The sequence below is a fragment of the Atta colombica genome, unplaced genomic scaffold, assembly GCF_001594045.1.
Source record: "Atta colombica isolate Treedump-2 unplaced genomic scaffold, Acol1.0 scaffold10, whole genome shotgun sequence".
NCBI classification, from domain to species: Eukaryota; Metazoa; Arthropoda; class Insecta; order Hymenoptera; family Formicidae; genus Atta; species Atta colombica.
Window position 1 is genome coordinate 197,658 of NW_017259184.1, and position 24,174 is coordinate 221,831.

The following is a 24,174-nucleotide window of genomic DNA, read 5'->3' on the forward strand; positions in this document are numbered from 1 at the left end:
TTTTTCCCGGGAATTTATATTGTTTATAATCATTATTTCGTTTACTTTTTTCCGTTCGAGAAAAGAAATCAGTGTTGCAAAAGAAAGAAAAAAGTTTATAAAAATGCTCGAGAGCATTTAGATCTTTATTGTTATCTTTTTTTGTGATATCTTTAATGTTTTGCAATGGATATAGAGATCAAATTATTTGCCTAAACAAGGGAACAATTTTTGATCTGGCGACCTCCAAACGGCAAGTCACTTTTTTTTGTTTTGCAATATCATCAAATTAGAAAGAAAGGTGTGATATGTCGATTTCGAAAAAGATACATCTTTTGCTCAAAAATAAATCCGATATCCCTATCAAATCGCATTCATAATGTAAACTCGTATTTCCGGCCAAAACTGTATATCTTACGATAAGTCACGATAAGTATTAATGGCATATGCAGATCAGCAAAGTGGTATCTACATTTAGTACTATATAGCGTACGTGGGAGAAATTTTTAATTCATGGAAACTTTCGAACATTTGCATCTCTGTACGCAGTTTATACATATACGAGTAATATTATACTTTTACACGTAATTATTTTGCAAGAATAATTTTGCAGCAATACATTTTCTATTTGCGTGTCCAAAATTATTCCAAGAAAAATTGTTAAAAAACTTTGTTTATCCCCTACTTTGTTTATCTAATTACAATGTATATCTAATTACAATGTATCCATCACGTTACAATGAAGTAGGTATAAATTCTTTAGAATTCATCCCCTCTGCAGAAAAAATCGTATTTAACGCGAGAACGGCAAGAGAAATCATTAATAAACACCTTCACTTTCGGAACACCTTGTATATTATGAAAAAGCACAATAGGCAACAATACATGCGAATCTCGTAATGCTATCGCGAGAAAAAGAGAAATCGATTTTGTAAAAAACAAGGCCAAAGTTTTGAAAATTTGCCAATTTGCAATTTTCTGTCGGCTTGATCATCTAAACTGAGATCATCTAAACATCTGTAAATCTCGAAAGTTATTGCAATCTTATTATCATGATGTTGCAATTTTTTACAACTAAACACTGAGGTTGTGTTAAGCTTGGAAAAGTCGACTTTTTTAACCTTGGCAGAATTTTAGCGTTTAATTATAAAAAATTGCAACATCATGTTTATTACAAAAAATAACGGAAAAAGTAACGCTTCCCAATTCTGAAAAAATGTATGTAAATGAAAATGATTCATCTACACACATTAATAATTTAATGTCGATTAAATTGTATCTCGCTATCCGGCGTCAATCATTCCCGTCAATATTATTAATTATTTACCGTTCAATTCTCGAACGAACGTTAATAGCATACAATTTTTCTGCTGTCGAAAACCTCCGACCGGATACCTTTAATTAATTTAACGAGCGTCCGTTAGAACGTTTATATTATACGTATTATATCTTGATCTTGTATAATGAGGAAGAGAGATACTTACCTCCGAGTGATCCTTTCGTGAACATCCTCTTAATAATCGCGGTTTTGTCAGTGTAGGCGTCGACGTCAGCGACGTTGCTGCACACGCGCCGAAATTCGCGAAAGGAGTCATCCTTCGACGGGACTTTGCTCTTTCCCTGCTTATCAACCTTCTGCTTATCTTTTTCTTTATCATCTGTTGCGACCCTCTTCTGATCTGAAGTCTTCTTCGCTGTTTCTCCCGAAGAATTATTAGAGGCAGCCGCTTTACGTGGCGTTGCAGCTTTCTTCGGTGTTTTAGTCGGAACTAGAAGGAAAAATTGACACACTTTTTTTTTAATACTATTAATTCATTATAATACAAAGCAATAATTTCGTTTCTATAATTTTAAATTAAAATTGTGAAAAAAAATTAAAATTATAAAATTTTAATTTTTTTTTTAATATGAAAGAGTTCGGCTAAGCCATAATTATCTCGTTTATTAATTCTAATTTTATTTTGCTCATTATTTTACTTCACAAATTTTACGTATTTTATAATCTTTCTAAAACATTTGATTTGTATTTTTGGAATTTAAATGAAAAAAATTTAATATATTTATTATCAAAATGATATTAATCGTAATAAAATTGATAAAATGCTAATAAATTTCGTTTCGAAGATAAGCATTAATCGATTAAATTTAATGTAATGACGAAATTTCTCAACAAATCTTCCTACGTACATTGGAAATAGTATCCACCTTCGCAAACTGATTTCTAATTACAGGATGAAGTTACGCAATATAACACGTTGTAATTTCGTATCTCAATATCGATGAACTTTTCTACCCTCGAGAATGACAATCTCATAAATGATTATCTTATAAGCGTCGAACTTCTTGAAACTTACCGTCGCAAAGCTCGAATTGTAAGGGAGAAAATTTATTAGAAATTTCGAAGAGGAAAGCCTTTGACTGATTTCTCCATACAAGATCGCGCAACTTCGCTTCGAGATGATGCAAAGAATATGATCGATTACATTCGAACGTTAATTCGTTCCAAGAAATCTCTAGATGGAGTGACGGATCTACAGATAAGAATGAAGCTCAAGTCTTATACGACATGTAGGATCTCAAAAAGATCAGATGTTCCTTTAATCGTACATTCTTTCAATTCGAAATTAATTTTTTTCTTAACAAAAATATATAATAATAATTTACGAATCATATGCGATTGATAAAGAAAACTTTACAAACTGTACTTTAGGAAATCAAAGCAAATTTTTATACTTCTAGCTAATCTTATCTGCAGTTAATGGGATCTTAAAGATATAGATATAATATAGATATAGATAAAAATCATTCCGTGATGCTGCACAGAAAGAACGTAATTATTTTTGATGGTTCAAATAGAATTATTCTTGGATCTACGCGGAAAGAACAATTTTGTTGAAAGATCTAAAAATAATTTTGTTGAAAACTTAAACTGGTTGCTAGAATATAAAATTCTTTTGCAGCATTGCTCTCATCATTTTTTAATTTCCAAAATAATTATTTTAATGGCCGAACAAAACTATTTTCACATCTTTTGTGTAGCTAAATTTTTGGATACTTCAGCAAAACCGTTCTTTCTGTGATGAAATATTGACAATAAATCATGGAGGGAAAGAGCTGTTTCCTCCCGATAATTACAGGATCTTTCAAATTCCTCCAACTTGTCCTGGATAATCTTCTTGTCATCGTCGGACAATTGCTCCCAGCCTTTGATATCCTCCGCGGGATCCTCGATCCTCTTTGTGCTGGCGCGTTGTTTCGCGAACGCCTCGAACAGGCAAATGACGTGGTGCCAGGCTGGCATCAGTTTGCCGTCCGAGAAGAAACTCGCCACATACTTGGCGATACGTATCTCGTCCTTTTCAATCGGACATTTGCACTTTTTGCATTTCGCACGGCCGGTTTTCGCGCGCTCCACAGCGAACGGTTTCTCTTCCCCTTGCTGCTGTTGATCCTCGTCATCAGTCGGCATGATGTTCAACGCGGTTGGCAGAACCGAATTTAGGCAGAACGAAGAAAACTCTATTTTTGAATAAAAGAACAATAAATAAAAAAGGTTACATGAACATTGAATCGGAATAAAATTAATTCGTTCGAATAGAATATTGAAATCAGTTCAAGTTAATATGATTCAGGTCATTAATTAATTTATTGATAGCAGAGAGTTTATTTATGATACATGAAAAATACATTACACACACAAATTAGAATAAGATTATTAATTTTTAAATTAGAAAAATAAAGCCTCATTTCATATTCTTAATTTGTTTCTTCGCACAGAATCATTATTAACCCACACACATACAATTACAGGACCCTTGTGTAAATTTATGTGCATGTCGCATTAATAAGTACTCTTGAGTACTCTTGCAAGGTTTCTACATGTGGCTCTCTCCTTCTTTTTCCCTCTCTCTCTTCCTCCTGATCATTGTTTTGTGCATTACAACGTTCAAACTGAGTAACTGGGGTACAAGGATCAATTATAAATCTATCACGGGTACACTGCCTTCCAGATAGTTCTACATTAATTCCGCATGCAAGCTAAGCAGCTCGTTCAGAGGAACGAAACAAAGCGAGGGTGTAAATTGTAGTTGCGCAAGCCGCCGTACTATACAGTCGCAAATACTGTGCACGTGTAATGGAGCATTAGGTAATAAAGCCCAAACAGACGTACAGCGCGGGATTCTCCATTACAATACACGTGGATATAGATGACAATCGAGGTTGCTTTCATAATCTGTTCTTATTTTAAGCAACCTTAAGTAATATTTTAAAACCTTAATGCAACCGTCTGATTGACTTACGACATTTTAAGATTGTAGTTAAGACAGTCTCAAATAATCGACTAGGAGTGATCTTTATCTGACGAAAACAAAGTGAACACTAAAATTAACGCAGAAAACTGTGCGTATTTTCTTTAATATACCATATTTAATATTAATATATATTTAATTAGTTTTGATAATGATATGTATACGTTTCGGTTCCAGTTTGAGTCTTCATTAGCAACATTAAATCTTGCTAATTATCAAAACTAGTAATAATAATGAAATATATTTTTAAAAAATACGTATCGTGCGTTGACTCCTAACTTTGACTCCTGACGCAGTCGCAATGTCGAAAGCTTTCGTACAATAATCTACAATTATATTAAGCTCTCATTAGGAAACAACTCGAATACAATAATCCTCGGAGTAGCATGGATCAGCATAGACACGCTTTAAATAGCATTTCTCTATCTTTCTGACTCTCGTCGAGAAGAGATATCGCGAATGGGACGATTCTCGCTGGTCTTATCTGTCGGCAGATATTGGACGGTTCGTTCCCAATCGTCCATCGAGGTTGATCGAGATCGAGGATGCTTGGATTTATTTACTCACAGAACTCTAAGAATTTCGTCAGACGCGAGATTTCGCGCAAGGAGGAAGAGAGGAAAGGAACGGAAGATGAAGAAGGAGGGAGAGGAGGAGGAATCTTCTCATAGAAAATCTCGATTATACTCTTCCTCTCCGTAATCGCGTGTACTCTCCATCCCTTCCACTCTGTGTTGCGATAAGGAACGATCACGAGTATTACCATCTGTCCGAGACACATGATGTACACATAGAAAAATATATACTGTACACAAGTAATAATTATTACTTGTTTCAAATATTTCGAAAATTCATATATCCGCAAATCTATTAAAGTTCATCTCAAGCATCATTCAAAATATATTCTGAAAAAGTCTTAGTTTCATGCTTCATTCAAAATTAAATTAAAATAAATTTTATAATATTCCTCAAAAGAAAATAAATTCTTATTCTGACTACGTTAATAATGAGTTTCTTTAAAATTTATAATAAATGTATTTTATAAGATTATTATTGTCTATTAAAGATAACTTAAAAGGAAGTAAATTGAATAATCACTTTTCTCAACCATAAATTGATGTTTTTCTCGGTGTGAAACACCGAATGTTACTAAACGTCTAATTATAAACATTCGATCATCAGTACTGATTTGTGACCGGATTTCGTATACGCATTTTCTCGCGATCGCGCTAAAACGTAATCTTCGTCTTCCCACGCTTAAATGCACGCCTAAATTTCCTAGACAGAATTCAGACTTCGGAGAATTTGCGCGTCGAAGGCGAGCTATCCCGTTCGCCTTCGATGTTGGTTTGTTTTCATTGCATCGAGATTATCGGTAGCTTTATAATGCGCGTCATTTTCCTCGTCATCATTGTAATCAATGCGTCGCAGTTAAATGAAATAAAAAATTCATGAGGCAGACAATTAAAGCGGAAATCCGAACTGGATTCGAACAATCCCCGACTAAGGTTACTATATCTGAATCACAAAAAAGGAATACATATACTTTTTAGAAAATGATGAGAATGGAGGGGAGGGAGTAGAACTTTTTTACACATTAAATTTAGGTATTTAATAAAATAAAATAATTTCTAAAACATAATTTTTATTGTTCTCATAATTCTTTTCGAAATAATTTTATAAATGCAATATGTTAATGACCAAAAATTTCGTGACCATAAAAAGAGTTTTAAAAAACCTGCTAACTCTATCTCCGATGGAGTAATAAAAACATGCGAGATAACGAAATTTTGCTAACAACGAATCGTAATACGTGACGATCCAAATAAATGATTAATAAATTCTTTAGTGTATATACTCATTAAGAAAAAAAAAGCATTTAATTCTTCGATGATGGTAGATATATTAATCTCAATATTATAAATCTGTTTGTAAAAAATGTAAAATGTACAATTTTTTATGTTATATCTGCAAATTTGGATTATTTTTATTAAAATATATTTACTTATAATATAATAGTATTTATTGTTTTTTTACGAATATTTACTCATTCTTTATATTATGTCATTTTGGTTTTTTTTTAATTAATGAAAGTCTTTTAATCAACATATATTAGATTGGTTCTTTGAAATTATCAATGCCTTTTAATTAACAAGTTAAATAGATTTTACAAACTCAGCGTCAATAACTGTACTACAAATTTTTGCGTCAACTCCAGAGGATTAATATAGGACAAACAAAAAATTAAGGTCAAAGATAGAAATGATTTTCCATTTTGATAATTGCACTAAGAAAAAATTGACTAGAATAATTTAATTCATCTTTATTTCTTTTGTTGAAAAACTTTTGTTGTATATTTGACTTAAATAATAATTCTCCAACGAAAGAAATAAAGATGAACTAAATTATTATAATCAAATAAAAATTTTTATTCTCAATGTAGGTAATTTACTTTTGTACTTTTGTACAAGTCATCATTTATAATACATCTATAACTTTTTGTTTATGTACATTCATGTATTCATTCCGTACGCGAAGTTATTAAAGGCAGATTTATCGAAAGAAAAAACTTTGTATGAAATATTTTATCCACAAGATATATTATCTCGTTTGGACAAAAAATATGAGATAAAAATTTTTTCTTGTAAGACATCCATTTTCGACTATCTTATCCGAATACTTTCTTTCATGTACAGAATAATGAGGAACGGATTTGTGATTCCATGCGAAATATAAGCAAATTAATGTCAAAATTTGTAATAAAGTTACTGAAGCTGAAGTCTATAAAATCCATTTAATTTACGTTAATTAAAAGACGCTGATTAATTTCAAAGAACCAAAGTAACACACTCGTACAAAGAACAAATATAAATACTAATATAAATATAAATATAAGTACTATATCGAAAATCGCTTTTATACTTTTATAAAGATTATCGCTTTAATTTTTTTTTTATGTTTTATTTATCAAAGATAACAAAAAAGATTTCTCTTTTATTATTTTTTACTTTTGATGTACAAAATCTAAAAATGGTTCTTTTATTTTTTATTTTTTATCTTTTATTTATTATTTATTTTTATTTATTATATATTTAGTATTAGACGCTTCAAAATTTATTAGAAAAATATTTAGTATTAGTAAATTTACTTTCAGCAAAACTTTAGTTGTGGCATTTTTTAACACAAATATTTTTGTTTTGTACAAAATAAATTTTTCTGCTATGTAAATAACAAAAATATTTGTTTGTACTAAAGCTAAACAATTTAATTTGCAAAAAATTAGTTCAACCAAAATTTTGTTGTTAAGTATAGTATTTGATTCATAGAACAAAATATTTTTCCTACTATTATTCACGCCGTAAGTAAGATTACTAGTAATTAACGCTTAAGAAATTATATTCCCTTCTTTCGTCCTCGAATTATCATTTTTTTTTTTAAGTAAGTTTTTTTTGTGTATTTTTTTCTTGCAATTCAGATATCGTAACTCTAGCCATAAGAAATTACAAGTCACAAATGCGATTTGACGTAAAGGAATGTCTCACTGAAAATCGAAAACTACTCGATGCAACAACGATCGGATATACAATTCCATTCACACGGTACCCGGTTTTCCTTGGATTCGAAGAGTAGAATATCAAGTACGATGTAATTCTAACGATGCGGTCAAGGAGAATTATTTGTAAATAGTAAACGTGCTTGGGGTGCACGTCACGTATATTCGCTGTTTGACATTTGTCGACGAAGAAACGAGGGTCACGTAAGGCGGGGGTCGCGAATAGTCCTTCTTCTTTTTCTGCGTCGTGTCGGACGTACTACAGGGCGGTTAGGTGAGATCTGTCCGGAGGGCGGAAGGCGAAAGGTGGAAGGCGGCACAGGGGTGCGGAGGAGGACACCGGCGCGGGTATAATAGAGGGTGCAACAGCCCTTCGTAGCTCATTCTACCACTGCGTGTCGTATCGTATATCGTCGGCGAGATAGAGCGCGAGTTCTCGGCGAGGTTCGACCACAGTAAGTTACGTTCGCGCGATCCCAATTAAAGTCCTGGCAGGACTTCCGTCTACGGCTTGCATTCCTCGACGCGTTTCTTTATTTAACGGTAAATTAAACGATATCGTAAAATGGAGTGATTTTTGGTCCAAATTTTGATAAAATGCCCAGATTGCATGTATGTCAAACTCAGAGCTTAAGGCGTCTTATCATCATAGATTAATTGTAATCTCGCTCTAACTTTAACTTGCTCTTCATTCCTTTCTAATTTTTAGAACTAGAAAAGGAAAAAGAGTTAGTTAATTGAGATTAAAATTAAATTGCATACATTAATAAAAACGAGCATTAATCTCTGCTATTCTGTTCGGGTTTATTTAATTCCAAATTTATTTTTTTTTCTTATTAATATTTATTTAAAAATTTAAATTTTTTCTCTGATATTGATGATTTTGTTTCTTAATGTACGATGTTTATTTCTCTGAAATTTTTTACTTTTTAGAGCTTTTTATAATCATATTAACTTAAATGATAAGATAGTATAGAAATTTAAATAAGTCAGCATAGAGACGTTTTATGATGTCTGATATCCCGATTTTGGATATACTGCTGTTTAAGCATTTTTTTAATTTCAGCCAAAGTTATCTCGATCTCTCTGAAATATTCGTTGAACACAAATCTAACAGATACATATTTTTTTATAACGGTTCAATTTCAAATTCAAGGAACAAAACAGTCTCCAAAATTTCATGGTAATAGAATATTTTCAAAATATTAGATTTTGATTAGAACAACAAAATTTTTTAATTAAAAAGTACAAAACATTTCTCTCAGAGTTTGTCAATAAAGCTAATTACTGTGTTATAATTATTTTGATGGTCCAACAACATTATTTTTAAATCTGTATTCAAATTTTCAGATACTTTAGCAAAATCGTCTTTTCTGTGTTCCGATAAATAAACCGCCAGATCATCTGCGTCGAACGCGAGCGAATTGGTTTCTAATCGTTTTGTTTGCGACGCGAACGTTGCAATGCACTCGTCCTCGCGGCCGCGAATAATAGCGCGAAATCCATCTAGAATCTATAAATAATAGTTAAACGAGGCGCGTCGCATCTCTTTTTCTCTCTCTCTCTCTCTCTCTCTTTCTCTCTTTCATTTTTCAAGCAGTGGCGATTTCTGATGATTTCTCTAAATTTACAGTGAAATCTCACTCCAAGAAAGTGAAAATACAATTACCCTTGAAAAAAAGTGAAAATATTTCATTTCTTGAAAAAAAAAAGTGACAATTTTCACTCTTTTCAGTGTGAATTTTCACTTCAAAGGAGAAATCTCACTCGAAAAAAAAAGTGAGGTTTCACTCTAAAAGAGTGAAGATCGTTACTTTTTTTTTAAAGAATGATTGCATTTTCATTCTCTTGGAGTGAGATTTCATTGAGACTGCAAGCAATTAGAGGAATTAGAGTATACATTCATCATTATTTTCTTCTATCATTGTTATGATCACCGGCGTGACGCGCGACGTGTTCTCGCACATCTGTCGCTATCGCTTTCCCACTATCATCATCCGTACGTGACGCGCGATATCGCGCAATTTCGTGTCCGACGATCCCGCTCTCTCGCACTGGATTTTATTTCGTTATCATGTGACACGCGATAATGCCGTATCGGTCAAGAGGATAATCCGCGATAACCCTTGGCCCTCGCTCGCGGATCGTACTAAAACTCCCGCCCGTTCCCGCCTCCTTACACCTAAGATTCGGTCCATGACGGGGCAAAAATCAATTAGACCAATACGAAATTTAATCATCGCTATTAACAAATGCCTTCTACTTGAATCTCCCACGCAACGTGAATACGCGGATAACCCGCGAGAACTTTTTATCTTTCGACCGGAGATGAGAGGAACATCAGAGTGCATGTGATACAATCGTCAATAATTGTGTTTTCTCTTAATTTTCTCATCCTCACTGTTTGCGAGGTACCAATGTAGCGAAAATTCTTCCCGGTTATATTCAATTGTTTTTCTAAACTTATTTGTGCCCCCTACTTTGTTACATATTTTTCTTATATAAATTGGCTGGTATTGCTCAATTTCTTACGACTTGAAATTTAAAGCTTAAGTCAGGCCTGTCCAATTTCAGCTCCGGAATCAAAATGCAAAGCCATTTATGCAAAAAAAATCAATAGATAAGATTTCGGAGACTGTAAAGTATTGAGCGAAGGTTATTAACACTTTACAGTCCATGACATCTTACATTGAATTTTTTTACGTCGATAGCTTTACGTTTTGGCTTTGGTTCTGTCAAATTAGACAGACTTGGCTTATTGTAGAAAAAATTTACTAAATTTTAATAAATATTTCTTTGAATAGTACTAGCTGAATATTTACTGAATATATTTAAAACATATATTTAAAAAAACCATTAGTTTTTAATTGTCGTTTCTTTATTTATCTAAATATTTATTTACTATAAGTAAATATTCAACTAGTATTATTCAAAGAAATATTTATTAAAATTTAATAAATTTTATGTTTAGTGTATCAGAGAAGATAACCAAAGTCCTTGAATCAAATAACTTTTGTCATTTTTAATTTACATGTCAAAATGTAAATCAATTTCTATGATAGTTTCAAAGTAAATAATCTATGATATTAATGTATGCATCTAGTAAAAATTAGATTTCTGTAAGGAAAGGAGGTTTCGAATGATGATTCAACTAGATAAAACTCTTAATTCGTAAATTACCGTAATAAACGTTTCATAATTTCATAATTTCTCTACCAATCGTCATTATAATCATACGATTATTAATTCTTGCAATAACGATCCCGATATCCTATATATTAATTCTCCACGTTATTCTTATCTTCTGTACAAGCGCGCTTTTTTTTTCTCATTTCCGCAGAGAGCACGAGATACAAGGGAATGACGAAAAGAGGTAGCCGACAAGCCGCCACTAGGACAAGCTTGTGTCTGCTTGTGGCGGCACTCGTGCTGTCCTGTATCACAAGTGGCAACAGGGCCTACGCGCTCCCGCGACCGGAACCGCTGCCGCCAGGTATCTTCATCGGCGATCCCGCAGACGAGGCGGAGAATATCGTGAGTATATGCTCTTATGCTCTTTTCGTTTAATTTCTGGTTAATTATAATAGCTGATGATAATATAATAATTCTATTTTTATATCTATAGTTAATTGTTAAACTGATGGTTTTGTAGTGGTAACGTTCATTAATAGTTTTTCATCTTTCGAAGCCATAGTTAATTTAGTATCATAGATTAATTATATAGCTAGAAAATTATTTTTATATTACCATTGAGTATAAAAAAGTGAGATTAAAACCTCAAGTCTAAACCAAGTTATATCTAGTTTTTATCAACAAGTTACTGATTTACTGTTTCACTGACGTCTTTAAAAAGATAAGACTTCATATTCTTAAAATATATACAAAATTTTGCAATCCGAGAAAAAACGAAATTGTTCTTTCAACTTTGACATCTTTTATTCCTGAAATTAAGTCATTTCGGACATTATTCATATGAAGTTTTTTAAATTAACGTGGAAGATTCTCTTGTTTTTTAAAATCCTTTAGAATATTTACAGTTAAAAAATTGACTGTGCCTTTAAGCACAATCCAGCATTGCCGACGGAGGATTCATTACAGGTTTCACTCTGTATAGTGCATAAATTCCATGAAATTCCAAGAAAATCGTATTATTAATTTAATTATTTTATATCATATCTTTCTTATTGTACTCGGTTGCGCACAGATGTTGGTGAATCGCCTAAAGCAGTTGATCGAGCAGAAGCAACGAGTAGTCGAACAGGAGAACGAGATCACCGACGAGCAAATCGAGATCCAGGCACTCCTGGAGGCGAAGGCGAGGGAACGGGAGCGTGCGATGTTAATGGAACAACCACCGGACTACTCCTCCGGAGAAGCGGAACCGGAAGCGCTGCCGGTACCCGCGGCTATGATCCACGATCATCAACATCCAGGCAAACGACAAGGTGTGAATGCAGTCAGTTGTGAGTATTTCTGACAGTCTTTATTTTTGTTGCAAAGGGAAGATGCAGGTTTGAGTCAAGCCCTATAGAATCACATCAGAACATCGTAATATGATGTCCTGAGACACATCTCGCGTAAAAGAGAATAAAGTGAAAATTATTTGTGATAATAAGTATCTATTCTATTTTTTATAGAAGAAAACCGATGGTAAATGGATGCGAATCTTGATATACAAAAGAACGGTTTTGCTACAGTGTCTAAATATTTAGCTAGTTCTGAAAATTATTTTTTTATCAAAATAATAAAAAATTATATAGAACACACAAGCATGACACACAAAAACACACAAAAAGTTGAGTGTCCTACATAATAATTATTTTGATAATATAACAAAACAATTTTAATTTATTTTCAGCTAAATATTTAGGTACTTCAGCAAATTCGTTCTTTCTCTTTCCTGCTTAAGCACATAAATTTAATTATCAATTAACCGTGAGTTAATCCATTTACTTTCCTTCTGATTTTTATAATTATTAGTACAATTTTATAGAAATATACATGTATACAAAAAGAATGATTTAATTAAAATATTTCAAAGTTTAGCTACATACAGATTTGAAAATAATTTTATTGGATTATCAGAATAATTATATAGGAACGTAAGCTGATTGTTAGAATACCAATATCATTATATTTTCCTACATAATTATTTTTTGATGATGATTTGATGATGAAAATTATTTTTAAATCTGTTTTTACAAAAAAATAAGTTTTTACTAAAAAATAGATTTGTATGAATAATTTAATTGATATATGAATTATAAAACTTTCTTATTTTTTTATTAAAAAATTGTGTCGTTCTCAATCAAAATTTGATTTAATCAAAATTTATGAGACAAAAAAATTAAGTTTCACGCGAAATGGTTGAAGAAAAATACAATAAATAAAAAACGAGAATAAAGCGAGAGAGAGCGGGACTCACAGGAAGAATCTTACGCGAAAACATTCTAGTAACATTGCGACATACCGGTGATATCCGTCAAAAAGATACGTCTGGGACATTCGGGATCATTTTGGCGGTATTTCCGCGGATTTTCCGTAGCCACGTGAAATGATTCGGAAAACATATCGTTTCTCCCAGGATTAGTTAACTGGATCCCAAAAATTGGAAGCTTATGCCGCACACGTTTCAGGAAATCTCGAGAGAATTTTTTTTCATTTTTGGAGAAGATGGTCGAGAACATGTTCTTTTTTATTTCGATGATAAGCATCAAAGGGAAACTATATAGAAAAGAAAGATCGTTTCTCGACTATCGATAATTTCACGAATAAATTCTTCTCGACAATAAATGTATAATACGTATTACATACACGTATACATAGCAATCTGCGTCGCGTTTGATTCGATCGAAGGCGATCGATGACAATTGATTGGAGCAATTGGCGCGTGACGCCATTACATATCTTTCGTTCTCTCTTTGTCTCTCTTTCTTTCGTCTGCGTATCTTTCTTGATTGATTCCTTGAAATTGATTCCTTGATTCGAAAGAGAGATCACCGATCGTAGATTTTTCAACAAGCACTATTTTTACAATTATGTTCATTAAGAAAACGAAAGCAATTTTTTGTCTTCTCATTTACAGCAGGGATAGTTTGTGACGACTAACACTAATTTAAATGCAACTTTAAAAATATTGATGTATTTAATACGCGTGATAATAATTTTAATAGCCTTTAATTTCATTTGAAGTGAATAGAGAAATTAAGTTTTGCTTTTAATTTTAATCTTACAAAGAAAGCATTTTAAATTCAAATATTTTCTTACCGCGGCCTCGAATGTCATTCGTTGCGTTTACAATACGTCACGTGATACAGTAGTGCAAGCGATCTAATAATAATCTAAAAAAGCATGACGACCACTGATATAAAAGCATATTAGACGTTGCATTTTCACATTTTCACATTTCAATTCAAAAAAGAATGCGACTGAAGCAAACGAGACGATCTGTACTGCTCTTCAATAATGAAAACATACGATATGTGAAAAGCGATGGAAATGATTTTGTTAGAATATGTAAAAATTAAGCTAGGTAAAAAATAATTTTGTTAGAATAGTTAGACCATTAGATAATTAGTAAGAGACTCAAGCATAATGAACAATAAATTTTAAATGCTGCCATAAATTTTAATATTTCAGCAACTAGCTTGAACATCCTATATAATTATTTTGATGCTTCAATAAAATTATTTTCAGATCTGTACTTCATTGAATTTTTAGACATTTCAATGAAATCGTTATTTTTGTAAATATATACAAATTTTTAAAAAATTAAATTAACTAAATTAAAAAATTTAATAGGAATATATATATTTCTATTAAATTATAACAAATAATCATAAAAATCAGAAGGACATTATATAGATAGATTAATTCGTGACGATTATTAATTATATTTATTTGTTGATAAGCACGAGTGCAAAAAAAGAATGATTTTACTGAATTTTTTGCACTAATTTCAAATCTGTTTGCCAAATGTGAGAAAAACTTTTTGAGTATCATTAAAGTAGCATTAAAAAATTCCTGTACTTATCCCTTCAACAAATAATAAAATGATTCGCAGGGAATACCTACTGAATTCAACATGATTTTATACTCATTATAAAAGGTTTCACACAAAAATAAATCATTTTAAGTGAGAAAAAGATCCCAAGATACAATAAGGTGCTAACAAAATGTATAAGTTTTTTAAAAAGATCAAATTTGTCGATTAGACATATCTTTTACAACAAAAAATTGGAGCCTGTAAGATAAATCTTAATCTCATTTTTAACATCACAAATACATAAGATTCATCTTTCTCCAAAATTATCCATTTAAACAAAATCTTTGTCGAGTGCTATTGCTCGTTATTAGAACGATCTTGGCATTCGCCAAGATGCAGCTACAGCAACGGCGAGTAACAGATGCGATTTATATTTCAGATATGTCCCTGTGCCACTTCAAGATCTGCAACATGGGACGTAAGAGGCAATCGAAATAAATCTCCGTAAAAGGCAGTCGCGAGAAGTCAGTTCGAAACGGACGGCAGATGCGGCGAGGAGCTGAGGAGCTTGGAGGAGACCTCATTGTGCTTTAAGAAAACATTAAGTAACAGATCAATAAAAAAAACACATCTTGCTACAATCAATTAAATAATCGAAGTGAAGAAGATAGCAACGACGAGCGGTCTTTAGTTGTTTCAATGCTTCTTCTCCGTCCGATTTTTCATTTGAAAAAAGAAAGAAAAAAGTCGGAATCTTGTCGTCTTTAAAGTCGAGTTTCCTGAATTAAAACTCAATAAAATTCAATAAAAAATATTCAATAATTGAATCCATTAAAAAAAAATTTACTTAAATTTTAATAAATATTTATTTAAATCGTAACGAAGTATTTACTTACAATAAATATTTACAATATATTTTCAATAAAAATCAAATTAATAGTTCTTGTACTAAATAAGTATATATTTACATTTAGTATCTAAATATTTAGTTAGTATTATATTAGTATTACAAATAAAAATATTTATTAAAATTGATTAAAATTTTTTTTCAGTATATAAACAAAAGTACTCAATCGTTCTTTTCTATTGAAAGATACGATAAAAAATATAAAAGCAGAGAAAGATATTTGCGATGAAAGAAACGTGATACATTAAAGAAAAAATATCGCTCCTCCTTGCTATTCCTTCGGGATAATGATTGTTACCAGTATTACACACATATACACACGTCACGTTGGATCTATACAGCGCGAAAAGCGTGAATCACGCAAGTCGCTCGACGATTACACAGCACTCCTTAATTAACAAACGTCGAGCCTCATCGAGTTCCTCCCCCTTCCCGTTTGTAACAAAGCACCACCGGACAAAACAACGTGCGTGTGTAGAAAAAAAAAAACTAAAAAAAGAAACGTTATACTCGTTCGAATTAATATCGAAACCGTCCTCGGCCGCCGGACGAAAGCATTGTCTGACTGGTTCGGATGAGAGCTGCGCGAGCTGCCCGACTACGGTTGTCTGAAACTACTTACTGAGATTACCGAAAGATCAACGACGAGGTACAGTTAAGTAAGGATTCGCACTACTCCGAGAATGATGCATGCGAGAGATGTGCAATCCAGGACTAGATACTTTTTAAATTCCTTAGAGTGCAATCTCACTCTAAAGAATAAAAATTGAGCCATTCTTGAAAAAAAACTTGTTATAAGAAATGTAATGAAAAGTTCCAAGAGAAAATAGGATAAGAAAAGAGTAAAGATAGCAACAAACAAATCAATTAAATTCTTCAAAAATTAATAATGTTAATAATGTTAATAATTATAAAGGATTGTTGTAGTTTAAAGTAGAGAAAGTAGGGTAGAAGAATCTTAACAGATTCTGATCGTGCTGATTTTTAAATAAAACTATGAGAAATATACGAGGAAAAAAGCACCCAATTATGAACTGTAGCTGTATAATTTGCTGACGAATTAAAAAACGAAAGAGCAAAGAAAATTATATGTGAACTTAAATTACGACTAAAATTGAATTAATAACTCGATTTCAAGAATATCTCGATTTAATGATAAAGGAAGGAAATCTGTTATATATTTCTTTTTACAAGAAAAAAATTCAAAAGCGTTGCTCGGATTTTATATAAATAACCGATTAAATCGATCGATACATGAAAATCAAAATCTTACTTAAAAGTATCTCATCGATGGTAAAACACGAGAGAGAGTGATTAGATAGTTCCTCTTTTTTTTGCAAAATCATATCGACCGTTTGGAAAAATGGTGTCAATTAAATAATTGAGCGATTAAATAAGCAATTAGTATTTTCGGCGAGAAATAATATATATTATTGTAACAAAAGAATTAGAAAATTTATGATATAAAAATAAATACGATTTATGCCGAAAATAAATAGTTTATGTATTTATCAAATATTGAAACGTTCCTTTAACAATATTATGGATACGTTTACCATTTGGTCCCGAACTTTCTTCCCCCACAAATTCTACTCTCTAAATTCTTTGGAGTGGAATCTCATTCTACAAAGTGAAAATTCCCGAGTCAGTTTTGTGATTCAATTTTCAATCTTTAAGAGTGAGATTTCACTCTTTAGAGTTTTAGAGAGCTTTAGAGAGTAGTAAGTAGAGATTGTTCTCAGCATAACAAGCCATCAAATTAGCAATTTCTGATCACAATAAAAAATAATTCCCAAGAAAAGTTCATCTCGATGATCATTAATGGATTTAAAAAGAGTTTCAATATTCTGATATAAAAAAATATCTCGAATGTTTCAATTTTACTTTGTGTACTTTTTAAAAAACTTGTAGTATGAAATCTCACTCCTAAAACTTGAAAACGGAGCCACTCTTTTTCAAGACTGGCTTAATTTTCACTCTGTAGAATGAGAGTTCACTCTGAAGAATTTAAAGAGTAGAATGATAGATTTTATTATTTGAAAGGAATTATGTATATATTTTTACTATTAATAATTTTATAAATAAATTCTGAAAATTATTCAGATAGATTTTTTGGTTGACCAAACGTGACAGAGACAATTGTCGCTATTGAAAAACTGATGAGAGTAAATAATGTGCAAGATTTCTGCTATGCTGGACGATTATATATAGACACATATATATATATATGTATCAATCAATGAAAAAAAAAGAGAGAAAAGAAGTGGAAGAACTTGACCAGCTGTGCGCCAATTATTTAATTGACACCAATCGAACCATTTTCTCGGTCGTGCTTGACAGATCGAATAATAAAGCAGCAACAAAAGACACAAGTAGGAAGAAAGAAAGAGTAGCAAAAAAAAAGATTCGAAGAAAAAGCTCTCCTCCTCGCTTGCGTCGCACAGACGCTCTTGTGACGTAAAAAATTTATCTAGCACTAACGGACTACGCGCGAAGATTTCGTGAGGAAAGTATGCAAAAGAGGGACAAAATACATCGCGTTTAAAATGGAAAATCGTCGGCACGAAATCACGAACAAGCGACTGAAAGACGATCTTGATCGCGCGCGATCCAAGTTAGAATACGAAAACTATTGACTTGGCCTCGTCTATATTTATTATTACCATTGTTATTATTACTACTATCGCCAAATATTGTTACTATAATTAGTTGAGTTAAGCCGAAGGAACGCGCGTGCCGAATCCGTTTTCGAGACAATCAAGAGACACGAGGTCTGTCCACGTTACCTGAAGTCTGCAAAAATGTTTGTACTTAAAAAAGGAGATAAATATATTATACATATATTCAGATGTTGAAGAGAGAGAAAGTGAAGATGCTAAGTGCAAAAAAACACGAGCAACGCGGATGGATCTAATCTAACAATACAAAATTGAAATAAAAGACATTTTAAGCATCTTTAGGTGTCACACTATTCTCTGAATTTTTTAGAAGTTTTACTCTAAAAAATGAAAATTGAGTCTTGTAAAAGAGTGGTTCAATTTTAAGAGCGAGATTTCACTTTTTAGAGTAAAATCCACATTGAAAGTTTTAGGAAAGTTTTATTGGAAATTAAGAATTGCGAATTAAAGACAAGAATTCGAGCCAGGTCATTTTTATTTTTATTTTTATTATTTTTATTTATATTGATTGGCTTTCTAATCTTCAATTCGCAATCCTCAATCTCCAATGTAATGTGACACGAGCTTTAGACGATGCTCGTAAAAAAATCTTATGTCTCAATTTTAGATTTTATGTTATCTAAACAGTATCGAATGTCAAACTCCCAAACACTAACTAACACTAACATAAGTTAGTTAGTTTTAATTTCTCACTTAACAATATAACTGTATTCTCTAAATTTTTGGAATGGAATCTCACTCTAAAGAATGAAAAAAATTGAGCTAATTTTTGAAAAAGAGTGTTTCAATTTTCAATCTTTAAAAGTATGATTTTATTTTTCAGAGTGAAATTAACTCTAAAGTTTAAAGAATAATTCAACACATTACAGTTCTCAACAAATAGCAACTAAAATTAATATAATTGTTAGTTCCAATTTACCATTTAACAATATAACACATATTGAGTGAGAAATTATATTAATAATTGAGGAGCAGACTTTCAAAATGTGTTTTGTCCAAAATTTGTAATTTTTAAGAAACGAGAAAGAAAGAAACTCTGCATACAAGAACATTATGCACTTTACAGAAAATAACAATATGCCAATCAATGGATGTAAAAAAAATAAACAAAATTGTTAAACAAATTTAAATAAATATTAATTGCTAAAAAATGTTAAATAAATGCATTTTGATTGTTTCTAAAATATAATACACTTTGAAATGTCTATGAATTTTCAGCACATAAATTAACGAAAAAAATGCTTTCTGAACATCTCAGAGTAGCTTGTAATATGACTCAACACTGAATACTATGCCATTTCTAACTAAAAAAATGAAATTTTGGACAAAATATATTTTGAAAATCTGCTCCTCAATTATTATTAGTTAATATTAGTTAATGAATTGCTGAATTATATGACGAGAAAAGTATAATTAGCAAACGTTGCTGTTAGTTGGTGTTTGCTGAAGTAATGCTCTACACAATATAATCAATCAATTCAATTATTAGTAACTCGCCATTACTTGAATTCGCTGATGCATTTCGAGAATATTTGACGAAAATAATCAATGGAGGAGGAGATGAAGGAGGGCACCCGCATTCCTTCGTTATTTATGAATCGGCAAAGTCCGACCGTTTCTTCGAGAGAAACGCAATCGCTTCTTTATTTATTTAACTAACAATTATCTCGTAGAGCTTTGTGGTATTATCTCCCTCCCCTCCTATCTGTAAATTAATGCTTTTGCGCTTAATTCATAATCGATGATGCTTCTTTCTATTTTCACCTTTATTATATATTTGTCAATTGAATGCACCTTTCTAGGTCCGATTCATTAAATTCGAATAGGGACACGAATGAGAGAGAAAAAAAAATAATGAAAATAAGTAGAAAAAGGAAAGATCCCGATATACAACGCGCGAATCGACGCATGTACTTCAAACAATGCTAACGATAATAAACTGTATCATCATAATTCTTCTCGTTTATTTATCCCGTTTTTATTTTTATGCGTCTAGATGACCCTATGATATAAAAATATTAGGTGTAACATTCTGGTGGAAGCGTATAATGGTGGTTGCTGGAGTAGTGTTCTATGCGATGTAATCAATCAATCCAATTTACCAGTAACTCGCCATTACTTGAATTCGCCGATGCATTTCAAGTATATTTTGCGTGAATAATCAATGAAAGAGGACACCCACATTCGTTCATTATTTATGAATCACCAAAGTCCAACCGTAAAACATTTGTGATCAATCAGAAATTGGCTCCAAAGACGGCATTTTTTAATTAAAAATTTAAGCCAAATAGTTTTAGTGACACAAGTTTTACATATTTTGATGAAGGCGATAACCAAGAATATATTACAGAATCTGATTAACTTAGGTTAAATTTTTTTGAGATTTGAGTAAGAACGGCAACGAATTGCATAGAAATTTTAACAAAATGTTAATATTAATTTTGATTTTAAATTGAGATTTAAATAAAAATCTATTTAATATCAATTATAAATATTTGTTTTCTTACGTTTATCATGAAAAAAATGTTTGTTATGAAAATAAGATATAATTGTATAATAAAGAAATTTATAGTTTTAATTATACATTTTTTCCTTTAACAATTTTTTCATTAACTTTACTATTTATACAATAATTAATTTGAGAAATTTAAGTAGTTTAATTGAAAGTATTTATTTGTGGAATTGAAATTATATTAATTCAATCCTGCCAAATTATATTCCACTATTATTATTATGGATGGTCAGTTTGAATGTTTGAAATATTTCTCTTTGCAGTATTCATTCAAAAAGTAACATAATATTATCACGCAAAAAGTAATATATTCTAGTGTGGAACAAGGTTGCTTGTTTGAGACGATTTTTGCAGGAAATGCGACGGAGAAGAATTGGAATTTATATATACCTGTAACAATTATGAATGTTTTGTGATGAAAGTGAGTCTCTGTTTCGTAAATCGAAGCTGCAATTTCTTTTACGACGATATTAAAGACAGCGTTTCAACAATAGCGAATTTTGCAATAATGGTAGATAAAATTGATATTTCTGAAAATGAGATTTAGAAAACGTTTGGTATCGGAAGAATCTGAAGAAATCGAGAACTGGAAAATTGAACGAACGCACAAGAGAACAAATCAGAAAGCGCATCATTGTGCCATCTGTCATAAAGATGGGAAGTAAAACGAGAGAGAGAGATAAGGAGAGCTCCGCACAATAAAAGGTGCAATTCAAATCGGAGGTGTCCATTTGCTCTTTTACCTCGAAAATCTTTCGCATCTTTTTGCTACATGTCATCTCATCTGCCTTCAATATTAACATTTCTAGAACCAATCGAGCTGCTCGATCCATTTCGAATTCAAAGACCGAGCTAATGCAGATTTTCGCGCTTAAATTAAATTCATAACCTGTATATTTATAATAATGCTATCAAATAAAAAATTGATGGAGTACATTATATATAATATTTAATGAGAAAAGTTTTTAATTCTTTTCCTCTTTATAATATATTAAAGACTCTAACGAATATAAATCAAGTGATATAACTTATAAATTGCAGAAATTTATTTGTGCAATGTAGTATTTTCTTTTAAGAAAACACATCTTGCATACGAGTCTGTTACATTCATGTGTAACGATCTATTTTTAGTACATAAGGCTATTATCAGTTTTTAGTAAAGCGAAACAAATTTTCAATTAAGAGGGTATTTTTTATTTATTCATAAAAATAAACAATTTTATTTTATAATTTATTCTTAAAGGACAGTTACAGTTCTGTAGCGTTTGGAATTAATTCTTGGCACTCGGATTTCGGATTGCTTGAAGATCACGTGATCAAGCTCGCCATCTGCTAGCTTGCATCTCAGATTTATATTATCGAACGCACCTAAAAGAAACAGGAAACAGAGAATAAGAATTTCAACCTATCAGAAATTATGTATTGAGGAATGCACAGATTGAAATTCTTATTCTTTGTTCTCTGTTCCTTTTTTGTGCGGAACATATCCTAAAGCCGGTTCTACAAAACTTGCATTTTGAAATCAATACTTCATATTGGCTATCGCAACAAACTTCCGATCAGCTTGCAACTAACATAGAACCGGCTTAAAGTGTGCGGTATGATAAATACATATAGCTATCATATCGAAAATATATATACTATAATCGTGCCTTTTGGTCATTCGTAACTTATCTACTTTTCAGAGTTGCGTTCCAAAATTCATTTTGTCAACTCCGAATATCATTTTATCTTTGTTGGTAACTGATGTTAAATAAAAATAAAAGATACTCAGAATTAAAGGATAACAGAGTTAAGTTTTGGAACGCAGAAATTTTGGAACCCAGAAATATTAAGAAAGAGAGAATCTACAAATTTCTTTTCTTAAAATTTTTCTGTATATGAATTCTGTAACGTGTAGATTTTCTCGAAAAATATTATTTGTATAAAAAATCTGAGAAGTTTAAAAAATTATAAAATTATTCATAATTCTGAAAAATTGTAAAAAATTAAAATATAAGAATCTGAAAAGAATTATTAATGGACATTGAGATTTTCAATATGATAATATACACCGTGTGTATTATAGTTCGCAAGACATCTATAATAGCATAGAATAATATAATATGAGCCAATATGGAGTAATATTAAATATTGAAGTAATATCAAAAAGAACTAGAGCACTAACTAAATGCAGGAAACCTTCAGGCTGACGTTTCTCCCTAGTCAGGCAAAATAACCTCTTTGACTGACGTGTTCACACACTGCGCTGTTTGTCTCGAATCTCCCCATCTATAATTTCTGTCCGTAAAAATCCGTGAATGACAAGTAATGAACACTCACCGAAATAAAATATAATTTTACTCCGATCTGCGACAAAACGATTTTGCGAGTTTTGCGCTATTTTACATACACTGTAGCACAAGAAGGTTACAATCGTTATGAATCGTTACAAAAACGTGCGCACGCGTTTGCATTTTATATAACGAAATACCGGCCTCGCGCAGACTGTTTACCAACGTCAAAGTGATCACACTGCGTCACATACACACACATACAACACACACAAATAAGTAATCTCTAATAAAAACTCTTCCATAGATATATCTTACGTAGATACAACACGGTATAAAATGTTCATGCATGAATATATACATGCATACACACACACACACACACACACACACACACACACACACACACACACACACACACACACACACACACACACACACACACACACAATACAAACCACTTGACCGATTTTCAAAAGCAAACATTTTAGAAACGTCTTTTAATTATAATTAAAACTATATTTTTAAAAATTCTTAAAAACTACTTTTGACAAAAATTTTTAATTTTTTCTGGAATTCTCTCCGTCATACTTTTTATGGTGATCTCGGTCACTTTCTCGGATACTCTCTTTCTTCGCTGTTTTTGGACTCAGAAAACCCTTTTTCCTTCCAGATTCTTCTTTACGGTTGATAGTCAAGTCCTTGAAATGCCTAATGACTATTGACACCGTTTTCCTGCAAACTCCCGCCTCTCGCGCGATTTTGATGAAACTCCACTCCGGGTGTTCTTGAAATATTTTGATTATGGATTTGCATGTTTCTACGTCACTTGCCATTTTGCAACTGAGAACAAAGCGGTTACGAAACTAACTGTTTCAATACATCGTTTCTTACATTCATTGCAAAGCCTATTAAATTAAAAAATTGTTTTTTTTTTAAAGTGATTTGGAGGATATGTGAATTTTTGTATGAGGTTT

General features: G+C 31.6%; 2 protein-coding genes across 4 annotated transcripts in view; one reads left to right on the plus strand and one right to left on the minus strand.

Annotated features, from left to right (window-relative positions):
* LOC108684388 overlaps positions 1 to 15,546 on the plus strand; it is a 17,776-nt gene extending 2,230 nt beyond the window's left edge. Inside the window, exons 1-4 of one of the 3 annotated variants that reach the window (XM_018188681.1) lie at positions 8,239 to 8,297; positions 11,183 to 11,376; positions 12,047 to 12,305; positions 15,267 to 15,546. In XM_018188681.1, coding sequence (XP_018044170.1) covers positions 11,203 to 11,376; positions 12,047 to 12,305; positions 15,267 to 15,325 — 492 coding nt within the window. In that variant the 5' untranslated portion in view covers positions 8,239 to 8,297; positions 11,183 to 11,202 and the 3' untranslated portion in view covers positions 15,326 to 15,546. Of the gene's footprint in view, positions 1 to 8,238; positions 8,298 to 11,182; positions 11,377 to 12,046; positions 12,306 to 15,266 lie in introns of those variants that run through there. The other 2 variants (XM_018188675.1, XM_018188689.1) reach the window with 2 other exon arrangements.
* The window catches only part of LOC108695136 (DNA ligase 3), a 61,355-nt gene extending 37,978 nt beyond the window's left edge, over positions 1 to 23,377 (minus strand). Inside the window, exons 1-3 of the mRNA XM_018204900.1 lie at positions 23,092 to 23,377; positions 3,115 to 3,498; positions 1,464 to 1,748 (exon numbers count right to left, since the gene is read on the minus strand). Of these exons, the coding sequence (XP_018060389.1) occupies positions 1,464 to 1,748; positions 3,115 to 3,448 (619 nt within the window). The 5' untranslated portion in view covers positions 3,449 to 3,498; positions 23,092 to 23,377. The remainder of the gene's footprint in view (positions 1 to 1,463; positions 1,749 to 3,114; positions 3,499 to 23,091) is intronic.
* Positions 23,378 to 24,174: the final 797 nt, after the last annotated feature.